The sequence below is a fragment of the Raphanus sativus genome, chromosome 5 (assembly GCF_000801105.2).
Source record: "Raphanus sativus cultivar WK10039 chromosome 5, ASM80110v3, whole genome shotgun sequence".
Lineage (NCBI taxonomy): Eukaryota > Viridiplantae > Streptophyta > Magnoliopsida > Brassicales > Brassicaceae > Raphanus > Raphanus sativus.
In genome coordinates this window covers 39,815,797-39,834,222 of record NC_079515.1, presented here as the reverse complement: position 1 = coordinate 39,834,222, position 18,426 = coordinate 39,815,797, and the positions used below count along the sequence as shown (strand labels likewise).

The 18,426-nt window shown below is 36.9% G+C and overlaps 5 protein-coding genes across 7 annotated transcripts; 3 read left to right on the top strand and 2 right to left on the bottom strand.

Annotated features, from left to right (window-relative positions):
* The first annotated feature begins 299 nt into the window (after window positions 1-299).
* LOC108857404 (inositol hexakisphosphate and diphosphoinositol-pentakisphosphate kinase VIP1) lies at window positions 300-7,152 on the top strand. Of its 3 annotated transcripts, none has more exons than XM_018631388.2 (29): window positions 300-539; window positions 723-782; window positions 1,002-1,048; window positions 1,174-1,257; window positions 1,360-1,423; window positions 1,567-1,720; window positions 1,963-2,033; window positions 2,174-2,278; window positions 2,484-2,576; window positions 2,650-2,724; window positions 2,820-2,905; window positions 3,011-3,199; window positions 3,276-3,375; window positions 3,457-3,527; window positions 3,684-3,765; window positions 3,876-4,016; window positions 4,131-4,256; window positions 4,330-4,392; window positions 4,488-4,562; window positions 4,656-4,784; window positions 4,956-5,182; window positions 5,302-5,346; window positions 5,457-5,523; window positions 5,660-5,731; window positions 5,848-6,083; window positions 6,155-6,212; window positions 6,298-6,465; window positions 6,540-6,620; window positions 6,701-7,152. In XM_018631388.2, the coding sequence occupies exons 1-29, from the start codon at window positions 456-458 to the stop codon at window positions 6,965-6,967; spliced, it is 3,120 nt and encodes a 1,039-aa protein (XP_018486890.1). In that variant the 5' UTR covers window positions 300-455; the 3' UTR covers window positions 6,968-7,152. The 3 variants fall into 3 exon arrangements, with proteins under 3 accessions (XP_018486890.1, XP_056866119.1, XP_056866120.1); XM_057010139.1 differs by having other exon boundaries at window positions 300-557; XM_057010140.1 differs by lacking the exons at window positions 300-539; window positions 723-782; window positions 1,002-1,048; window positions 1,360-1,423 and having other exon boundaries at window positions 1,195-1,257.
* Window positions 7,153-7,493: 341 nt separating this feature from the next.
* On the bottom strand, window positions 7,494-8,447 carry LOC108859003 (uncharacterized). The gene has a single exon (XM_056985917.1). The coding sequence runs from the start codon at window positions 8,445-8,447 to the stop codon at window positions 7,494-7,496; it is 954 nt and encodes a 317-aa protein (XP_056841897.1).
* Window positions 8,448-10,085: 1,638 nt separating this feature from the next.
* On the top strand, window positions 10,086-11,546 carry LOC108863001 (hypersensitive-induced response protein 3). The gene is made up of 4 exons (XM_018637288.2): window positions 10,086-10,357; window positions 10,441-10,561; window positions 10,640-10,828; window positions 10,919-11,546. Exons 1-4 carry the CDS (start codon window positions 10,169-10,171, stop codon window positions 11,278-11,280), a joined length of 861 nt encoding a protein of 286 aa, XP_018492790.1. The 5' UTR covers window positions 10,086-10,168; the 3' UTR covers window positions 11,281-11,546.
* A 249-nt stretch (window positions 11,547-11,795) lies between these two features.
* Window positions 11,796-13,819, bottom strand: LOC108863002 (mitochondrial outer membrane protein porin 1). The gene is given in 7 exon segments (XM_018637289.2): window positions 11,796-12,345; window positions 12,444-12,652; window positions 12,735-12,821; window positions 13,031-13,075; window positions 13,077-13,142; window positions 13,253-13,320; window positions 13,658-13,819. Coding segments are annotated over 7 exon segments (831 nt in total). The 5' UTR covers window positions 13,707-13,819; the 3' UTR covers window positions 11,796-12,038.
* Window positions 13,820-15,179: 1,360 nt separating this feature from the next.
* LOC108859861 (probable pectate lyase 7) lies at window positions 15,180-17,526 on the top strand. The gene is given in 5 exon segments (XM_018633767.2): window positions 15,180-15,495; window positions 15,887-16,673; window positions 16,784-17,029; window positions 17,123-17,159; window positions 17,162-17,526. Coding segments are annotated over 5 exon segments (1,449 nt in total). The 5' UTR covers window positions 15,180-15,301; the 3' UTR covers window positions 17,347-17,526.
* Window positions 17,527-18,426: the final 900 nt, after the last annotated feature.

Here is an 18,426-nt window from a genome sequence, read left to right as displayed (position 1 = left end):
ATACCAGAACCCTAATAATGACAGATAGATTTTTATGTAAAATTTGATAAGTGACACACACAATGGACCATGTGATACGTTAGTTTGTTAGTACTCACATTTAATAAAAAAGTTTAGCGTCACTATCAACTCACGGACCATATTAATATAACGTCAAGTCGTGGCACCATTTTGACTATAATTTTTTTTTAAATTAAGCATATTTTTATTTAATTTATTAGTCTTAACGCCACGGCCAGTGACGACTGATTGTCCCTTCTATGTCCTCGTGCTTCATCAGCGCTCGAATCGTTAGATATTCTTAATATATTTTCTTTCCAAAGTCTATTTATTTTTTGCCTTCTTCACAAGCATTATATATTGTAGCTATAGCATTGCTCTGCCTTGTGATCATCATTGTTTTACTGGTAGGTCTATCTGCGTCTTCTTCATCTTGTTCTCTGCGAGAGAGGAGTATGGAAGTAGAAGAAGGAGCAAGTGTTGTTGGTGGTGGTGGTGGTGGGAAGATAAAGGTTGGAGTCTGCGTCATGGAAAAGAAGGTGAAATGTGGCTCCGAGGTTCTCTTTTCTTTGATTTTTTTTTTTTTTGTTACTGCTCGATCGATGTTTTCTTCTACTGACCAACAGTCTCGGAAGTCTTTATGTTTTTTTCTTTTTGAGCCCTCTTGGTTTCACTATGCGTTCTTCTCCATCGGTCATATATAGTTCGTTATGGGTTTATAGGTCCTCTCAAGTCCCATGGGGCAAATTCTGGACAGACTGGAGTCGTTTGGTGAATTTGAGGTAAGTTTATACTCACGTTTGTACTCTTTGTTAATTAACCTGGAGAGAGGTTGCTTTTGATTAGATGACTTGTTATTTGTGATGCTTAGCTTGGAAGATGCTCCGTTTGTGTTCATTTTCCAAGTTGTTGACATTAGTTTGCGACTAGAAAAGATGTACCCTTGTCTTTGTATGTTGTATTCTTTTTATATGTGATGTCATGAACAACTTTATTCGCAGATTTTACATTTTGGGGATAAAGTCATACTTGAAGATCCAATAGAAAGGTATGTTGTTGTACTAAATAGTTTACTTTTTCCTTTTCCCAGTTATAAATGTTCCCTTATTAGTGTACTGGCTAGGATAAATAGTAGTTAATATATATATCTGACCTGATGATCTGCTGTTTCAGCTGGCCCATTTGTGATTGCTTGATTGCTTTCCATTCCTCTGGATATCCTCTTGAAAAGGCTCAGGCATATGCTGCTTTAAGAAAGTGAGATTTTTACCTTTTTATTTCTTGCTCTGGGCTCCATATAAAGCTTTCTCAGAACTCCGGCTTCTGAGGTTGAAGACGTTTCAAACTTGTCTTGTTCAGGCCATTTTTAGTGAATGAACTAGATCCACAGTATCTTCTTCATGATCGCCGCAAGGTGTATGAGGTATTGCATGTATATTAGACTGCAATAAAGTGGGTTCTGTGCACTTTTGATAAATTCGTCAAAGTTTCAGGGCTAATGATACAATACATATGTTATTTTTCCTTTTACTATAACAAATATAGCCTTTGTGTGGCATTTTTCAGCATCTTGAGATGTATGGCATTCCAGTTCCGAGGTATGCTTGTGTCAACAGAAAGGTACCAAATGAAGAAATAGATTATTTTGTCGAGGAAGAAGATTTTGTTGAGGTTAATGGTAAACGCTTCTGGAAGCCATTTGTGGAAAAGCCTGTCAATGGTGACCTTCTCTTGCTCTTTTTGCTTCATGCATTGGTCTGCCAGCTTATTATCTATTTATCCATAAGTCTAAACTAGAAATATAACCAAATGCACTTGAACAGGGGTGATTTGTCAAGGTCATATACTCATTATTTAGTGTTCTTAATTGTTATATGATTCTGGCTATCCTCCTTGTTCTATCTTTCTTATGATTTGCAGACTGTTTCATAATTATCTGCTAACAGTTTGTGTGTGTTGTAGGAGATGATCATAGTATCATGATATACTACCCTAGCTCTGCAGGTGGAGGCATGAAAGAATTGTTCCGCAAGGTATCTCTGCATAAGAAATTGGCTGCTATTGATTGAATTCTTTATATTCCAACATATTTTCATAACAATTTGTGGCATCTTTCTAGGGGACTCTAATTTTTCAGATAATATATTTAGTTTTTCTTCACTTTCACATTTAGATTGGGAACAGATCAAGTGAGTTTCATCCTGAAGTCAGAAGAGTAAGGAGAGAGGGTTCCTTTATATATGAGGAGTTTATGCCCACTGGAGGAACTGATGTCAAGGTTTGTGATTAGTTCATTCCCATCTTCTGACAACTTAATTAATCTTACGGAGAATAGTACAGTGTTTGTTATTGTCTAAGTATCAAGTGTCCTAAATGCATGACTTAGCTGATATAGCTCCTATTTTCTGTGGTTGTGTTTTGTCTGGTGAACATATTTTGTTTTTCATGGATTCTCAACTGACAATCAGCTGGCTAAAATACAGGTGTACACAGTGGGTCCTGAATACGCACATGCTGAAGCAAGAAAGTCGCCTGTTGTTGATGGTGTTGTTATGAGAAATACTGATGGCAAGGAAGTACGTCCTCCTATCATTACATTAAGAAGTATGTTTAGCTTTTCTATCAGTTTTGTGATATTTTATTGAACAGGTGAGATATCCAGTGTTGCTTACACCTGCAGAAAAGCAAATGGCTAGACAACTTTGCATTGCATTTAGGCAAGCGGTATGTTCTGAATCCAATCCCTCTGGCTCTTGCAGAGTTATATTTTCTTTATAAATGATACTTCAATATTATTTTATTATTTTTTCAAATTTCAGGTGTGTGGGTTTGATCTTCTACGATCTGAGGGATGTTCATATGTTTGTGATGTAAATGGATGGAGTTTTGTCAAGAACTCTTACAAGTAAGCTATATAGCATTTCTGCACTTTATTTTAACTCTCAAAATGTCCTTTTCATCTTTGAAATATTATTATTCACAAACTTCTCATACCATATACACTATTAAGGTATTACGACGATGCTGCTTGTGTGCTAAGAAAAATGTGTTTGGATGCAAAGGCTCCACATCTTTCATTGACTCTTCCTCCAACTTTTCCATGGAAGATCAATAAACCTGTAAAACCTAATGAAGGACTAACTCGCCATGGCAGTGGGCAGTCAGAAGAGCTACGTTGTGTTATTGCTGTTATTCGACAGTAAGTATGTTTTTACCATATAATCAAAATCAATTACCTCTCTCCGTTATGCAAACTTCTTGTTATTACATGACAGTGGCGATCGAACTCCAAAACAAAAGGTGAAACTAAAAGTTACAGAGGAGAAACTGTTAAACCTGATGCTGAAGTACAATGGTGGAAAGCCAAGAGCTGAGGTGAGAGAGAGAGAGGCTCGAGCTTTTTTGCCATCCACTTTTATCTGCCTTGATTAACTTACATATTGTCATTTTTTGCAGACAAAACTTAAAAGTGCCGTCCAGTTACAAGACTTATTAGATGCCACAAGAATGTTAGTTCCCCGTACAAGGTATGACCCTACTGACTCTTTTACTGTATATGTCTTGTTAATAAAAGCATGCCTTGTTCTCTCCCATGAAAGTCTATTTCGAAACAGAGTAATTACTGTTGAATAGTACTGGTAAAGACATTAAGGTCTTCCTTTTTTTTTTAATTATATTTGTAGACCAGGTCGTGAGAGTGATAGTGATCCAGAAGACCTTGAACATGCTGAGAAGCTTCGGCAAGTTAAAGCAGTTCTTGAAGAGGTTCTTTAGTACTTTCTCTTTTCTATTGTGCTCTCATTATTTGAAAATATCCAGTTTTTATGTTGTGGTGGAAATAATTACATGGTAGAGAAGCTTTTGGTATGGGGCAGGGTGGACATTTCTCTGGAATATACAGGAAGGTTCAACTGAAGCCGCTGAAGTGGGATGGTGAAGGAGAAGAAGAAAGACCCGTAGAGGCCCTTATGATTCTGAAATACGGTGGTGTTCTAACACACGCTGGCAGAAAACAGGTTTACATATACTACCGTTAATTTGTCATTTTTAAAAATGTATTCCAAATATATGCATGGAAGAACTTGGTAGCTTATGGCCTTTTGATGTATTTTTGCTTCATCTGCATGCAGGCAGAAGAACTTGGTAGATTCTTCCGATACAATATGTATCCAGGTGAAGGGACTGGTTTGCTTCGTCTCCATAGTACATACCGTCATGACCTTAAAATCTACAGCTCTGACGAGGGACGTGTTCAGGTACCACCTTTACCATTGATACTACTGAAGATATCGAAAAAAATTATTAAACTGGTTTGCAAATGTTGACCAGATGTCTGCAGCTGCTTTTGCTAAAGGCCTACTTGACCTAGAAGGACAGCTAACACCAATCCTGGTTGTTTTCCCTTTTTAACTTACTGAGATACCATGGTGATTTTGCAATACTGTATCATGTGTTTACTAATGTCTTTATCTTGTTCTTTTCTCTAGGTTTCTTTGGTTAGCAAGGACTCTTCCATGTTGGATGGTCTTGATACTGCCAGCACTGAAATGGAAGCGGCTAAGGTTTTGTCCCATGATGAGTCATCATTTTTTTTAAAGTGTTTGTATCAATAAATCAACAAAATTGATTTCACTATACTTGGACTATATATGCAGGCTAGATTGAATGAGATTGTAACGTGTGGCAAAAAGATGATCAATGAGTACGGCTCCTCTGAAGAATTCCCTTGGATGACTGATGGAGCTGGAGTTCCTCCCAATGCTCATGAACTCCTCCATGAATTGGTACTCCCACTTTTACATCTACTCTTAATTAGTTGAAGTAAATAACCAACTCCATGTTTTAGTTTTTTTTTTTTTTGCAAGTACAACCTAGAATAGCGTAGTGCACTGAGCACATTGGTAACCTCTGTGGTATTGTTCTCATTTTTTTTTGTTTTTGGCTCCCTCAATTAGGTGAAATTGACCAAGAATGTGACTGAACAAGTAAGAATACTTGCAATGGATGAGAAGGAGAACCTCACTGAGCCATATGATATGTATGATCAAGCAAAGGCTCTTGGAAAGACAAACATTGACAGTGATAGGATTGCTTCTGGATTACCATGCGGTAATGAAGGGTTCCTTCTTATGTTTGCTCGATGGATTAAACTCGCAAGGGATCTCTATAATGAAAGAAAAGAGTAATTAAAGTTTATCATTCAAATTTTAATTTACTAATGCTTCCCAGCTCCTAAAATTGTTTCTGGTATAGGTTTATGAGTGAGAGAGTAGCACTAATAGTTGAGTTTAAACTTTGCAGCCGTTTTGACATCACGCAGATTCCGGATGTTTATGACTCATGCAAGTAAGTTATATGTTATGGTGTTTTTTTTGGGTCTATCTCTAGATTTACACACCTAGCTTTCGTGTTACTCGTTTCTTTAGTTATTTTAATATATCTGTTAACATCACTAGGTACGACATGCTGCATAATTCCCATCTAGGTCTAAAAGGACTAGATGAACTTTTCAGAGTTGCACAGGTTCAAACTCTCTCTCTTTTCACTTATAATAGTAGTTTGTAAACTGTGAGGCGCGTTACTAGTGATAATGACCTTTCTTGGTATGCGTTGACTGTGTTTGCTTATGACTATAAATTATGTGTTACGTGGTTGGCAGTTGCTTGCAGATGGTGTCATCCCAAATGAGTATGGAATCAACCCGCAACAGAAACTTAAAATCGGTTCAAAGGTAACATTTTCTAGCTACGAGTAGTTGATATTGTCTCCACAGGGCCTCACATCTTATCAAAAAATATATTCTTCCTTTTGGTTTGTTTCCATGTAAAACAAAAAAAATATATATAGGTCGCTAGGCGCTTAATGGGGAAAATCTTGATAGACTTGAGGAATACTCGAGAAGAAGCAATGAATGTTGCTGAACTGAAAGAACAACAAGTCACATTATGTGCCACCAAAAAGCAACAAGACAAGAACAGTCCACCAAAGCTTTTTATCAATAGAGATGATTTGAGACGACCTGGCACAGGCGATAAGGATGAAGATGATGATGATAAAGAAACCAAATACCGATTAGATCCTAAGTAATAGCTTACTCTCTGCTTCTCCTTCTCTTGGTTTCTGTATATTTTCTTTTCATTTTTTCTCATTTTAGGTATGCAAATGTCAAGACACCTGAACGTCATGTTAGGACTAGACTCTACTTCACATCTGTAAGTTTCATTAATTCTTTCTCCATTTTGCTTGTAAGTGTGTGTGCATGTAATAATTGAGAGTGAAACTGCTTTGATGGAACAGGAATCGCATATTCATTCGCTGATGAACGTACTTAGATACTGTAACCTGGACGAATCACTTCAAGGGGAGGAGAGTCTCATCTGCCAGAACGCACTGGAACGTCTTTGCAAAACAAAAGAACTCGATTACATGAGCTACATTGTCCTAAGGCTCTTTGAAAACACCGAGGTTCACACTACTTCTGACGTCCCTTCCTCATAAGCTTCAACATATCTAACAATATTATTGTCTGGTCGCTGCAGGTATCACTCGAAGATCCCATGAGATTCCGCATTGAACTTACATTCAGCCGTGGAGCTGATTTGTCTCCCTTAGAGGAGGAGGTAAGAAGAAGAGCCACTATTGTTTTTTGTCTTTTAACGTCCGAAAAATATATAATTTTATGGTGTGAAAAAAAAAACAGAACAATGAGGACGAGGCAGAGTCATTGCTGAGGGAACACACGCTTCCAATAATGGGACCAGAGAGGCTTCAAGAAATTGGTTCATGTTTAACACTGGAGACTATGGAAAAAATGGTTCGACCTTTTGCTATGCCCCCTGAAGACTTCCCTCCTGCTTCGGCTCCGGTTGGTTTCTCCGGTTACTTCTCCAAAAGCGCTGCAGTGCTCGAGCGTCTAGTTAAACTCTTCCACAGCTACAAACACTCTTCTTCTAATGGAAAAAGCTGAAAGGGGTATCAGGCATGCATACCAACTTTTTTTGTTTACTTCTTTTCTACTGAAATCTGCTCATGATTCTGTCTCATTGCACTTCAAATCATTGTTCTTTCTTCTGACATGTTTCAGTTAGCATGATTGAAAAATGTATTATTTCTGTTTTGTATATTTTTATATATAGTCAATTGTGAAAGGAACTCTTGGGTGGAATAATATTATTACAAGAAATATAAAATGAGTCACTAGTGGCCAACTCTAAGTAGTTATGAATTTGAGTTTTATTCGGTGAGAAATGTTAATGTTTTTGTTGTTGTCCATCATCTATTAGATTTGTTGGAATTCAAAAGGTTGAAGTTTTTTTTTTTTTTTTTTTTTTTTTTTTTTTTTTAAACACTACCATATTATTTATTTTTGCCATGACAGGAGTCATGCATAGTTTTTAGAAACTGATTACAAGTGAATGGAACATGTAAAATGAACCATAAGACAATAGGAAAGTGTTCCTATTGAGTAAAAGGTTTAAAATCCAAAAAGGAATCTAGCCACGCCTCCCACGATTTCCACGCCCTCGGTTTCCCCGTCCCCGGCTTGAGTGTTGCGATTGCATCTCCCTAGCCTTTGTTGTCGGTTTGACCGGCCTTTCTCGAAGGATTCTTTTTCCCGAAGGTGTCAAGTAATCCATCGATTCCAATTCATTTTCAGATTCCAGTGTATCTTCCTCGTCATCCACATTGATCAAAGAAGCAAATTTATTAGAACCCAGGTCGGGCTCAACATTACCACTATCATCTCTTGTGCCTGTAGAAACTTCCTTAGGGACAGAGGTGGATGATAAATTTTGGGGAGGCTCCAGATGTAGAGTCTCAATTGAGTCATTGATACAGATAATTGAAGGTGAGTTACACATGTTCTCAAGTACTGTGACTGTCGCCAGAGAAGAAAACATGTCAATAGTAGGTGTAGAAGATGAAAACATAGTTGCAGAAGGGTCAGGCGTGAATTCCACCTCAGTAGACGCATCTTGAACAGAGGATCCAACTAGGCCATCCTCATTAGCCACACTTTTTACTGAAGAACCCACTTTGCTTATAACAATGTTTGTAGCTGAGACAACAGCCTCCTTAGAGATGGTATTGATCACATTCGTTGGTGGTACCTGGTCGTCCATAGAATGAGTGATAGGAATTTCTTTAAGAGAAGGAGCATCAACGATTGGAGGAGATGCAGAAACATTGACAACAACCGCTCCTTGATCCTTTGCTGGAGCCTTTTGCTGTGATATGGATAAACATCTCTTTGCCTTGTGTCCAAGATGACCACATTTCTCACACTTGGAAGGAAGCCAAGAGTATTCAACGTCAATCATAGCATAATTTTCTTGGTTATCCCATGCTGCGATTTTTTGAGCGAAAGGCTTATCAAGCTCAACTTCCACTAAAATCTTTGCTTCTCCAAGCATTGTAGGATCTAACCATGGCTTGTGGGACAGCATTGGTTCGCCTAGACCTGAAACAATCCACTCTAAGGCAAATATTGAATAGAGCTGTGCAGGGATGTTTTTAAGAGTAACCCACAGTGGAATCGAGGTGATTTCCGGTAGAGATAGTGATTCAGAAGAATTCCAGGCCGCTACAAACATCAAACAGGTTGAAGTTATTGTATAATAATTCAAGTGATAAATAATTAGAATACTAACTATTGGCCATTGGTTTTGTAGTAGTAGTGTTAACCTTTTCACAATTTTTTTACTGGTTTAGCTTCACTTGAACATCTCAAACACGTCTTTAATCTTTCAAATTTTGAGATTTTTGGTTCTTTAAAAAACTTTCAAATTCTTAAATTTTGAAGTTCTAAATATTGAAACTTAAAATTTAAATTTTCACTATTCAAATTCTCAAATCATTATTTATCTTTTATTTTGGTTTTTCTGGTTTTGCAACTTACATATAATTATACTAATATCATTATTTTTATCACCTTAATCTTTATAAATATATTTCTTCTAGTTTACTCGTAAGCGCTTTTGAAGATGGGCACGGAAATCGAACTTTTGGACATTGAGTTAAAATTTGGATGGTCCAGTAGGTTGCGATGTTTGCTTAGCGCCTTTTATTCCTTTTTCATCTACATTTATTATTGCTATTCATCTCTCTTCCCTAATAAAAGCGGTAACGTTGTCATTGGCCCGTGAGGGGTTTTCACATTTCACAATCGCTTCACCGGCACGGAACCTACTCTTTATTCTTAAATAATGTATAGAATATCAACAATGGTATTGGTAAATGTGGATGAAGTTTCGCTTTTAAATCTTTTAATTGTTCCTCTTTTGATTTTTGTACTCATCCGATTGTCGCTTTAGATAAGATAAATCGAATATTTGACAAACAAAATAATGTCACAGTGACACAATTTCTTACGTGAAATTATTATTATTAAAATCCAGTTACTCAATCCATTTTCTTTGGTAAACATGCTAGCCGCAACGAGCAACGACTTTTATTCAAAATATTCTTTACTCTAAATTTTGCTTACTTTTCTGTAATTTGTTTGAACTTTAATTATGAAACCTACACATAACAGCTGCAGAGTAATATAAATAAACAAGAGAAACAATATCATAACCCACCTTGTTTAATTTTAAATTTTGAAAACAGCTGCAGACTAACATAAACAAAGTCCAGTCCACGTTTTCCCTCCAACTTTGGATATGCATATATTGGTGGCTTGTCGTCTGACAAGGCTGTCAAAGTAGTATAATTCTCTTAACTACCAAGAAACTGTCATAAGCTCATAAAGTATACCACGAGTTTTTATTATATAATTAATTTGTAATCATTATCATAAAGTTAAACTATTATATAACTCAAGTGTATCCGGTGGTTAACCCGTTTAGCTGAAGACTGAAGTTTTGTTAAAATAAAAGAAAAAGGAATAGAAAGGGCAAATATCTCCGAGAACCAAGATACAGTATACAGTAGACTTTTCAAAAAGAAATGTCATCTTCGAGTAAAATATATATAAAGATTTTTTTCGAGGAATAAGTCAGTCACATGACATGCTGTCACGATCATCATTCTCATTCATCTTATCTAATATAACGACCCCGCATGCGACTTTTCTCTCTTACACAAACCTTTACAGAGCACTATAAGGTGGAAAAGACCATACATATATTCTAACTCATTCTTGTTCTTATCCTAACAAGACTAAGTAATGGGTAACCTTTTGTGCTGCGTGCTGGTGAAGCAATCGGATGTGGCGATCATGGAGAGATTTGGCAAGTTTCAAAAAGTGCTTAATCCAGGTCTCCAGTTTGTGCCCTGGGTCATAGGTGATTATGTCGCCGGTCAACTCACCCTCCGCCTCCAGCAACTCGATGTTCAATGCGAAACCAAGACAAAGGTAAGCAACACTCAACACATATATGTATACATATAACCAACACACACATATCTACTTATATAACATATGATTCTGTATCATAGGACAATGTGTTTGTGACAGTGGTTGCATCCATACAATACAGAGTCTTGGTTGACAAGGCAAGTGATGCTTTCTACAGACTTAGCAATCCAACATCACAAATCAAAGCCTATGTCTTTGATGGTAACTACTCCTTCGTCATATCTTCTCCTTCATTTCCCAGTAATTCAAAGATTCTGACCCTGGTTCTGTTTTTGTCAGTGATAAGAGCATGTGTACCGAAGCTGAACTTGGACGACGTGTTCGAGCAGAAGAATGAAATAGCCAAATCCGTGGAAGAAGAGCTAGACAAAGCCATGACTGCTTATGGTTATGAGATCCTTCAAACCCTTATCATCGACATCGAGCCTGATCAACAGGTCAAACGCGCCATGAACGAAATCAACGCCGGTAATTCATATAATCTCCCTAAACCTTAGAACCAAAAATAATCAAATTAGTTAGGTCTCTGATGGGTTTAAAAAAAAAAATGGTTTACAGCGGCGAGGATGAGAGTGGCGGCGAACGAGAAAGCAGAGGCGGAGAAAATCATTCAGATAAAGAGAGCAGAAGGTGAAGCTGAGTCCAAGTACCTTTCTGGTCTTGGTATCGCTCGCCAGAGACAAGCTATCGTGGACGGTCTCAGAGACAGTGTTCTCGGTTTCGCTGGAAACGTGCCGGGGACGTCAGCTAAGGATGTGTTGGACATGGTGATGATGACTCAGTACTTTGACACGATGAGAGACATCGGAGCTCACTCCAAATCTTCGTCCGTGTTTATTCCTCACGGTCCCGGCGCCGTCGCTGACGTGGCAACACAGATTCGAAACGGATTACTTCAGGCCCACCAGACCAATCCCTAAAATGGCTTTGTCAAGAGTCAACTTTCTAAAAGTCTTCTCCCCCACTAAATATTTATGATATGATATATACATTTTTTTTTTTATCGTGATTGTGGTTTTATATTTTCTTTTGCCAGATTTCTTTAATAATTGTGTCTGTCTGTCTGTCTTTGTGATTTTGTAATTATATTGCCAATTAAGTTTGTATAAAAGTTAAAAAAAAAAAGATGTAAGTACAGTATAACTCTATCCTCACTGTATTTGGTTGTCAAATTATACGTGTGTTATTGTGTGGCCCAAACTACATATACGTAGGCCTTACAAAAGTCCAATTCATTCAGCTCTGGGTAATTTTCAGTCGGCCTACTTACTTAACATCAGCACAAATGAAAATCCGATCTTCGTCTGATAGCTCCTTTCGGATAACAAGTTCTCATCATAAAGTGAGAGACACTTGCAACATCAGATGTTGTGTTGAGAAAATAAAAATCAGATGCAATGGTTAAGCCCAGGAAAGTCTCGAAAACAAAATCGAGTAGGAGTAAAGTGCACAGCAAATAAATAGAAACAGAACTCAAAAGGATCTTTAGTGTTTCATCATGTCAACAAGACAGACGGATCTTTTTCGACCTTTTTATTCTCTACAAATCCGACAAGAAAAAGGGGAGAAAGTTTTAAGCAGTAGCCATTAAAACCCAACAAACCAAGCAGAGGAAATAGAACCCAAGTCTAAAGAAAAAAACTATTTTAAATGCTTTGATTTGTTTGGCTCATCAGTTTCAAGGCTTGAGAGAGAGAGCCAAACCAACCTTAGCATTCTTGTCAATAGCTTTGGTGTCAACTTCTCCAGAGATAGTGAAGAAGGACCCAGGTGTCCACTGGTGTTGAATGAGAGCATTGGCTATCCCAGCACTGTTCACACGTGCCTTGACCATGGTCAAGGGGTCGAGTGAATGCTGCGTTCCCACTGTTATGGTGTTGGCCTTGCTAGAGAACTTGTGGCTCACTTCGGCTCCAACAGCAGTGTTGAACAGCGGATTAACAATATGGTAGTACGAAGCGTTGACAGAATCTCCTTTGTCATTCCTAAACAAACAAGAACACTCAGTAACTTGTTTATTTGATGAAAAAAAAAACTTCAAATCTATCATCCGCAAATATCTCTTACAGGCATAATAACTTACACGGTAAGGGAGGCAATTAAATCATCCTTAGTGAAATTTAAACCAGCATTGATCTTGGTAAAATTGCCGGATTTGGTGTCGAAGGAAACATCAGTACCAGCAGCTAAGAGATTGGTTCCAATAACACCAGAGAAGTTGACAGTGGGGTTCTGAGTCAAGCCCATGCTGGTGCTGATACCAGCGTAGTCATGCAAGTACTGAAGCTCAATCTGTTTGGAAAAGAAGACACGATTGATTAAAGAAAGAATAGGAAGCTAGAAAAGGCCAGATGTTAGATGCTCCTAAAAATACCTTGCCGGAATTTTGGTCAGGGGCCCTGAAGCTGAAGATAGACTTGAGTCCAGGTGCAGCCTCATCAACGGTAGCAGTGATCAAAACCTGAACCCATTAGACACAGACATAGATGTTGTTAGCTTACGGAAAGGACGGGAGATAGAAGAAACAAAACGTTTTACAAAAGACAATCCAGCAACACAGTAGTCACACATATATGTTGGGAGAATAAATAAGATAATCAGATACAAGAAGCTAAAAGAAGAATATATATATATATATATATATATATATATATATATAGATATACTTACGGTATTGTCAGTGGAAACTCTCAAATCAGTAGTGATGTTCTTTTTGCTTCAAAAGAAAAGCGACATCTCCCAAAAGGAGGTCACCTTTCTTAGTTCCAGTTGAAGTGATGGCCTAACAGAAGAGGTAGAGAAAAAGAAAGCTAATCAATAAAACACACATATTAAAGAAGAGAAGAAGAAGAACTCGTTCTATTAACATGAGTGAGAAAGAAAGAAACTTACAACACCGGCTGGAGAGATAGTGGTGATACTCAATTTGTGGTCGCTGTTGTGGTCCTTGTACAGCAGATCTGCATAACACTTGCACCGTTTAGGAGGAGGGACTTAAATGGTCAGACACGCAAAAAAACACACACACACACACACACACTGGGAGATCATTTGATTAACACTGAAACCAAAGGAAACAATCAATTTCAATCGAATAATAATAATACGCGCATGCACATAAACATTGATTTTGACCCAATCAATCAGGATCCCGAAAATCTTAAAACCATTGCAAAACAACCCAGATCATTAACCCTAATTTGCAACTAATCGGATTCGCATAAACAGATTCATTCATCGCAATCAAATGAAATCAGTGAGAGGAGAGAGAGAGAGAGAGAGAGAGAGAGATTTGACCTCTGACTTTTTTGCCGATGTCAGTGTAGAGACCTGGACCTTTCACCATTTTTGCTTTGCTTCCTACTTCAAAGAACAAAAGATACCGAGAGAGAGAGTGCGAGAAAACGCAGAATGGTAGTCGTGGCTGGCGTCTATAATAGGAAGAGGTTGAGAAGAAAGCCCTAATTTTTCTATTTTATTTTTCCTCCTTACCAAGCAAATTTTATCAGCCGTTAGATCGAGATAACAGATCTTCCTCTTCTGTATTTACTACGTGGCACTCAAGCGGCGTCGTTTACTAGTTACCTTCTTTTTTTTTCTCCTATGAAACTGTCCCGTCTTGGCCGGGTTATCAATCGGTTTTTACTTTTTTCGGTTTATTAACTAATCTGTTGAGTTTTTAACCAATCCATTAGTCTGCGATTATATCTATCTTATTAAAACAGAAACATTCGGTTGGACCTAACATTTATTTTGTAAGTTTTTAAATTAAATACATCTTTATACTTTATAGTTAAACCTACATTAAATCAACTAATGTTCCTTTCTTTATACTACTATCCATGTTTCCAAACAATATACTTATTTCTTTATACTACTATCAATGTTTCCAAACAATATATTTTTTATACTACTATCTATGTTTCCAAACAATACAATAATTAATCTTAGTTATTTTATATATATCATTTTCTTTTTAAAATTTTGTAGAAACGTTATAATTTCATAAATTGCAAAATATTGAACTTTAAAATTTGGATTATATGATTACAAATTATGAAACTATTACAATTTAAATCCAATTAGATTACATATCGGTATCCATCAGTTCAATCGGTTAATCTCGGGTTTTAGTGATTTTTTTTAATATGAATATTTTAAAAACCTAAATTGAATTGTCAGATCTCCGGATTAACCGGTATAATCACAATCGGGTTGAATTAAAAAACACTGATTTAAATGCAAAAAATATTTTAAATACATACTCTTTAAAAATTACCAAAATATTTGTTAAGTTATTAGTGAATTTTTTCATCGTAAAATATTCCGCGCTTCCAAAGCGCGGGTCAAAATCTAGTTCCTTTGGTAAAATGTTTAATCAGGTGCTTTAAATTAATGAATACAAGGTTTCAAGTTCACTCTTAAGTTGAGTTACTGGTTCAAAAATTGTTAAAGTTTTTGTATATATGGTTGATATACAGATCATAGATTAATTAGATATTGTAACTAGCAGTCCCACATTTTATTTGTACTACTTTTAGATGCACATGAGAAGTAACAAGTCATATATATATATATATATATGGTGGTTATTGTTGCCAAACTTTGGTTGAACATGTGGTGAAAACAGTAAGGCTTCTCTCTTTACATAAACATATCCAAATATAGGAGAAGCAAAGAAACCTGTCCACACGTGAATTATACTGGCTTTCCATACATAACGGGTAAACTTTCTAATTATAGAATTCAACTTTCTTCGTCAAGTTTTTGTTATTTAAAGACCAACCTTCACCTTTGTTCAATTCCGCAATACCATGTTTAAAGCTTAGCAGTTCTCCACATATATATATTTTAAAAATATAAAAAGATTACCCTTTAAGAAAAGAAAATAATTCTTACAGATTGTTTTCTGTAGCAAAAAGGGGTAATCATATAAAAAAAATGGAGACGGCTATGCTTTTCAAATTAGTGTGTGTGATTTTTATTGCCAGTTTGATTCCTACCTTAAGAGCCAATGTTGCGGAGACCGATGAGTATTGGGTAAAAATGGCAAATGAAGCTCAAAAACGTACCCTTATGGCTTATCATCCCGATCCCTATCAGATTGTCGACCACTTCCACGAGCGTCACTACGAGTAAGCCCTTAAACATTTTTATTTCTTTCAGTCTTTTTGTCATTTATAACTTTTACTTGTGATGGGAATATAAATTTTGATTTGGATTATTTCAGTTATTTGATTTTATTCAACTTTAACTAAGGCACAAAAAAAACTTTCTCTAGAAGTTTTAGTAAGGGGGTTAAAATTATGGGAAAAAAAAATCATGAATGCACTTGGCAAAAGAGGTTTCTGAAAAAATACTTTGAAAGGGAAACTACCTCTACACCCTGGACTTGAACTTGCTACAATATTATAGAAGAAAGACGTACGCGACATGAATTTACGATTATGTTTTGTTGTAGTATTTTTTGTCAGTGATTTTGGATGTATGATGGGTTTGGTTTTTGTGCATATGTATGATCTTCAGCAACTCTACTGATGTGGAGGAAACGGAGGAACACGCATCCGAGGAAGAGGACGACATTGGGATGATTTCTAGTCCTACGAACAGCACAAGACGGAGCTTAAGAGGTAGAGGTAGAGGTAGAGGTAGAGGCAGAGGCAGAGGCAGAGGCAGAGGCAGAGGCAGAGGGAAATGGAGCAAGCTAAAGGGACCTTGCACTGCAAGTAACCCTATCGATAAATGTTGGCGTTGCCAGCCCAATTGGGCCATGCGCCGCAAGAACCTCGTCAAATGTGTTCGTGGATTCGGTTACAGGACCACGGGAGGCAAACTCGGTCGAATCTACGTGGTCAGTAGCAACAGAGACGATGATACGGTGAACCCTAGACCTGGAACACTGCGTCATGCCGTGATTCAGAACGAACCGCTATGGATCATTTTCAAGCACGATATGAGCATTAGGTTGAGCCAAGAGCTAATGATTAATAGTCACAAGACGATTGATGCTCGTGGCACTAACGTGCACATCGCATATGGTGCTGGGATCACGATGCAGTACGTGCAAAATATCATCATCCATGGGCTTCACGTGCATCACATCGTCCCCGGCAGTGGTGGCATGATAAGAAACTCTAATGACCACTTTGGGTTTAGAGGACAGGCCGATGGAGATGGTATCTCTATCTTTGGAGCAACAAACATTTGGCTTGACCACATTTCTATGTCTAAATGCCAAGATGGTCTCATCGACGCTATAATGGGCTCCACCGGGATCACTATCTCTAACTCTCATTTCACCCACCACAACGATGTCCGTACATGTCTAGCTAGTAGATTTTGCCTAATTGATTTGATCGCTATAGGACTTTTAAAGACGATAAGTTTAGAAGTAATTAATGAACATGTTGTTTGTGTGTTTAGGTGATGTTGCTTGGTGCACAAAATGACAACCAAGCGGACAAGAAGATGCAAGTCACTGTGGCTTTCAACCACTTTGGTAAAGGACTTGTGCAGAGGATGCCGAGGATTCGGTGGGGTTTCGTCCATGTTGTCAACAATGACTACACTCACTGGGAGCTTTACGCTATCGGCGGTAGCCAAAGTCCTACCATTCTCAGCCACGGAAACCGTTTCATCGCTCCTCCTCACATACAACATTACAGAGAGGTACATACATATAAACCCAAAGGCTTGATCGATGTGGTAAGGTATAGTTTTTTTGGAACTAAGAGAAAGATGTGTGTGTGTGTGCGTGTATAGGTGACAAAGAGGGATTATGCTCCAGAATCGGAGTGGAAAATTGGAATTGGAGATCCGACAAAGACATTTTCATGAACAATGCATATTTCAGACAATCTGGAAATCCAAGGTTCATGTGTTCACACTCTAGACAACAGATGATAAAGCCCAAACACGGTTCGGCCGTTTCAAAGCTTACCAAATACGCCGGAGCATTGGATTGCCGGGTCGGAAAACCATGCTAAACCATATTAATCACTACTACTTTTCTCTCTTGTATCTAGGCCATGAACCAAAAAATATTAATGGGGTAAAAATGAAAATAAGTATAATTTATGAGGTTCTTTCTGTAAGGATACGTTGTAATTCTATTTTGTTTCTGTATTCATTTGTTGTTTTGTATGTTTATTTTGTGCTGCTTGTCATATTTCCACTATTTTATTTTGGGGACAAACCTGAGACCAATGAGAAAACAAATAAGGCCACTATTTAACAGGACAAATCTTAGTTTTAACGAAACGAAATTATGTTTTCGACAACATATAATAGTTTTTCACAAAAAGTACAAGTGTTCAGTGACACGCAACGCAATTTCTAATTCTTAAATAACATGAATTTTGATCAAGGATCCTGCCTAAATCGTGGAAGATCTTATATTTTATTTATTTCATAATATAATATAATAATACATAGAAATTAAAAACCTCTTTTTATATCGCTGGTTTATTATAGTTTTATAATTTAAAAAATATTACATAGATAATTTAACAACCGACAATATTAACTGTCTTATGAAAATCTTTGTTTGACCGAACTTATTTTTCCGGAAATTAAAACATTTGCAAAAAAATGTATAATTTGAGATTCAAACTCTAGATCCTAGTATAGAAGCATTTGAATGTTAACCAGTAAGTTAACTGTGATTCCACGGTTGAAGACCTTATTGCTAGTCTCCAATTAATTACATATATTTTGAGTTCGCTAATACATTATCAAAATGAATTGTGCGTTAATGACAAAAGGCACAACAAAGAAAAACAACAAAGTATGACAATTAGTGGTGTGATGATGCATACATCATTACAAGTAAACACAAAATAGAATAACATACTGCTGTTATCGCATTATTTTTTCTTCAATCATCAATTTGTACAAGGAAATTCAAAATAATTACTGAATACTCAAATGCCACTCAGGTTTTTTCTCTCAAGTTTCAATGTTTTTCATGAAACTGAATAAAACAAGTGTGTTACAAAAAAGAAGGAATAAAACAAGTATACTGTTCTATTTTATCAGATAACTAGATCACGATATATATCTACCAA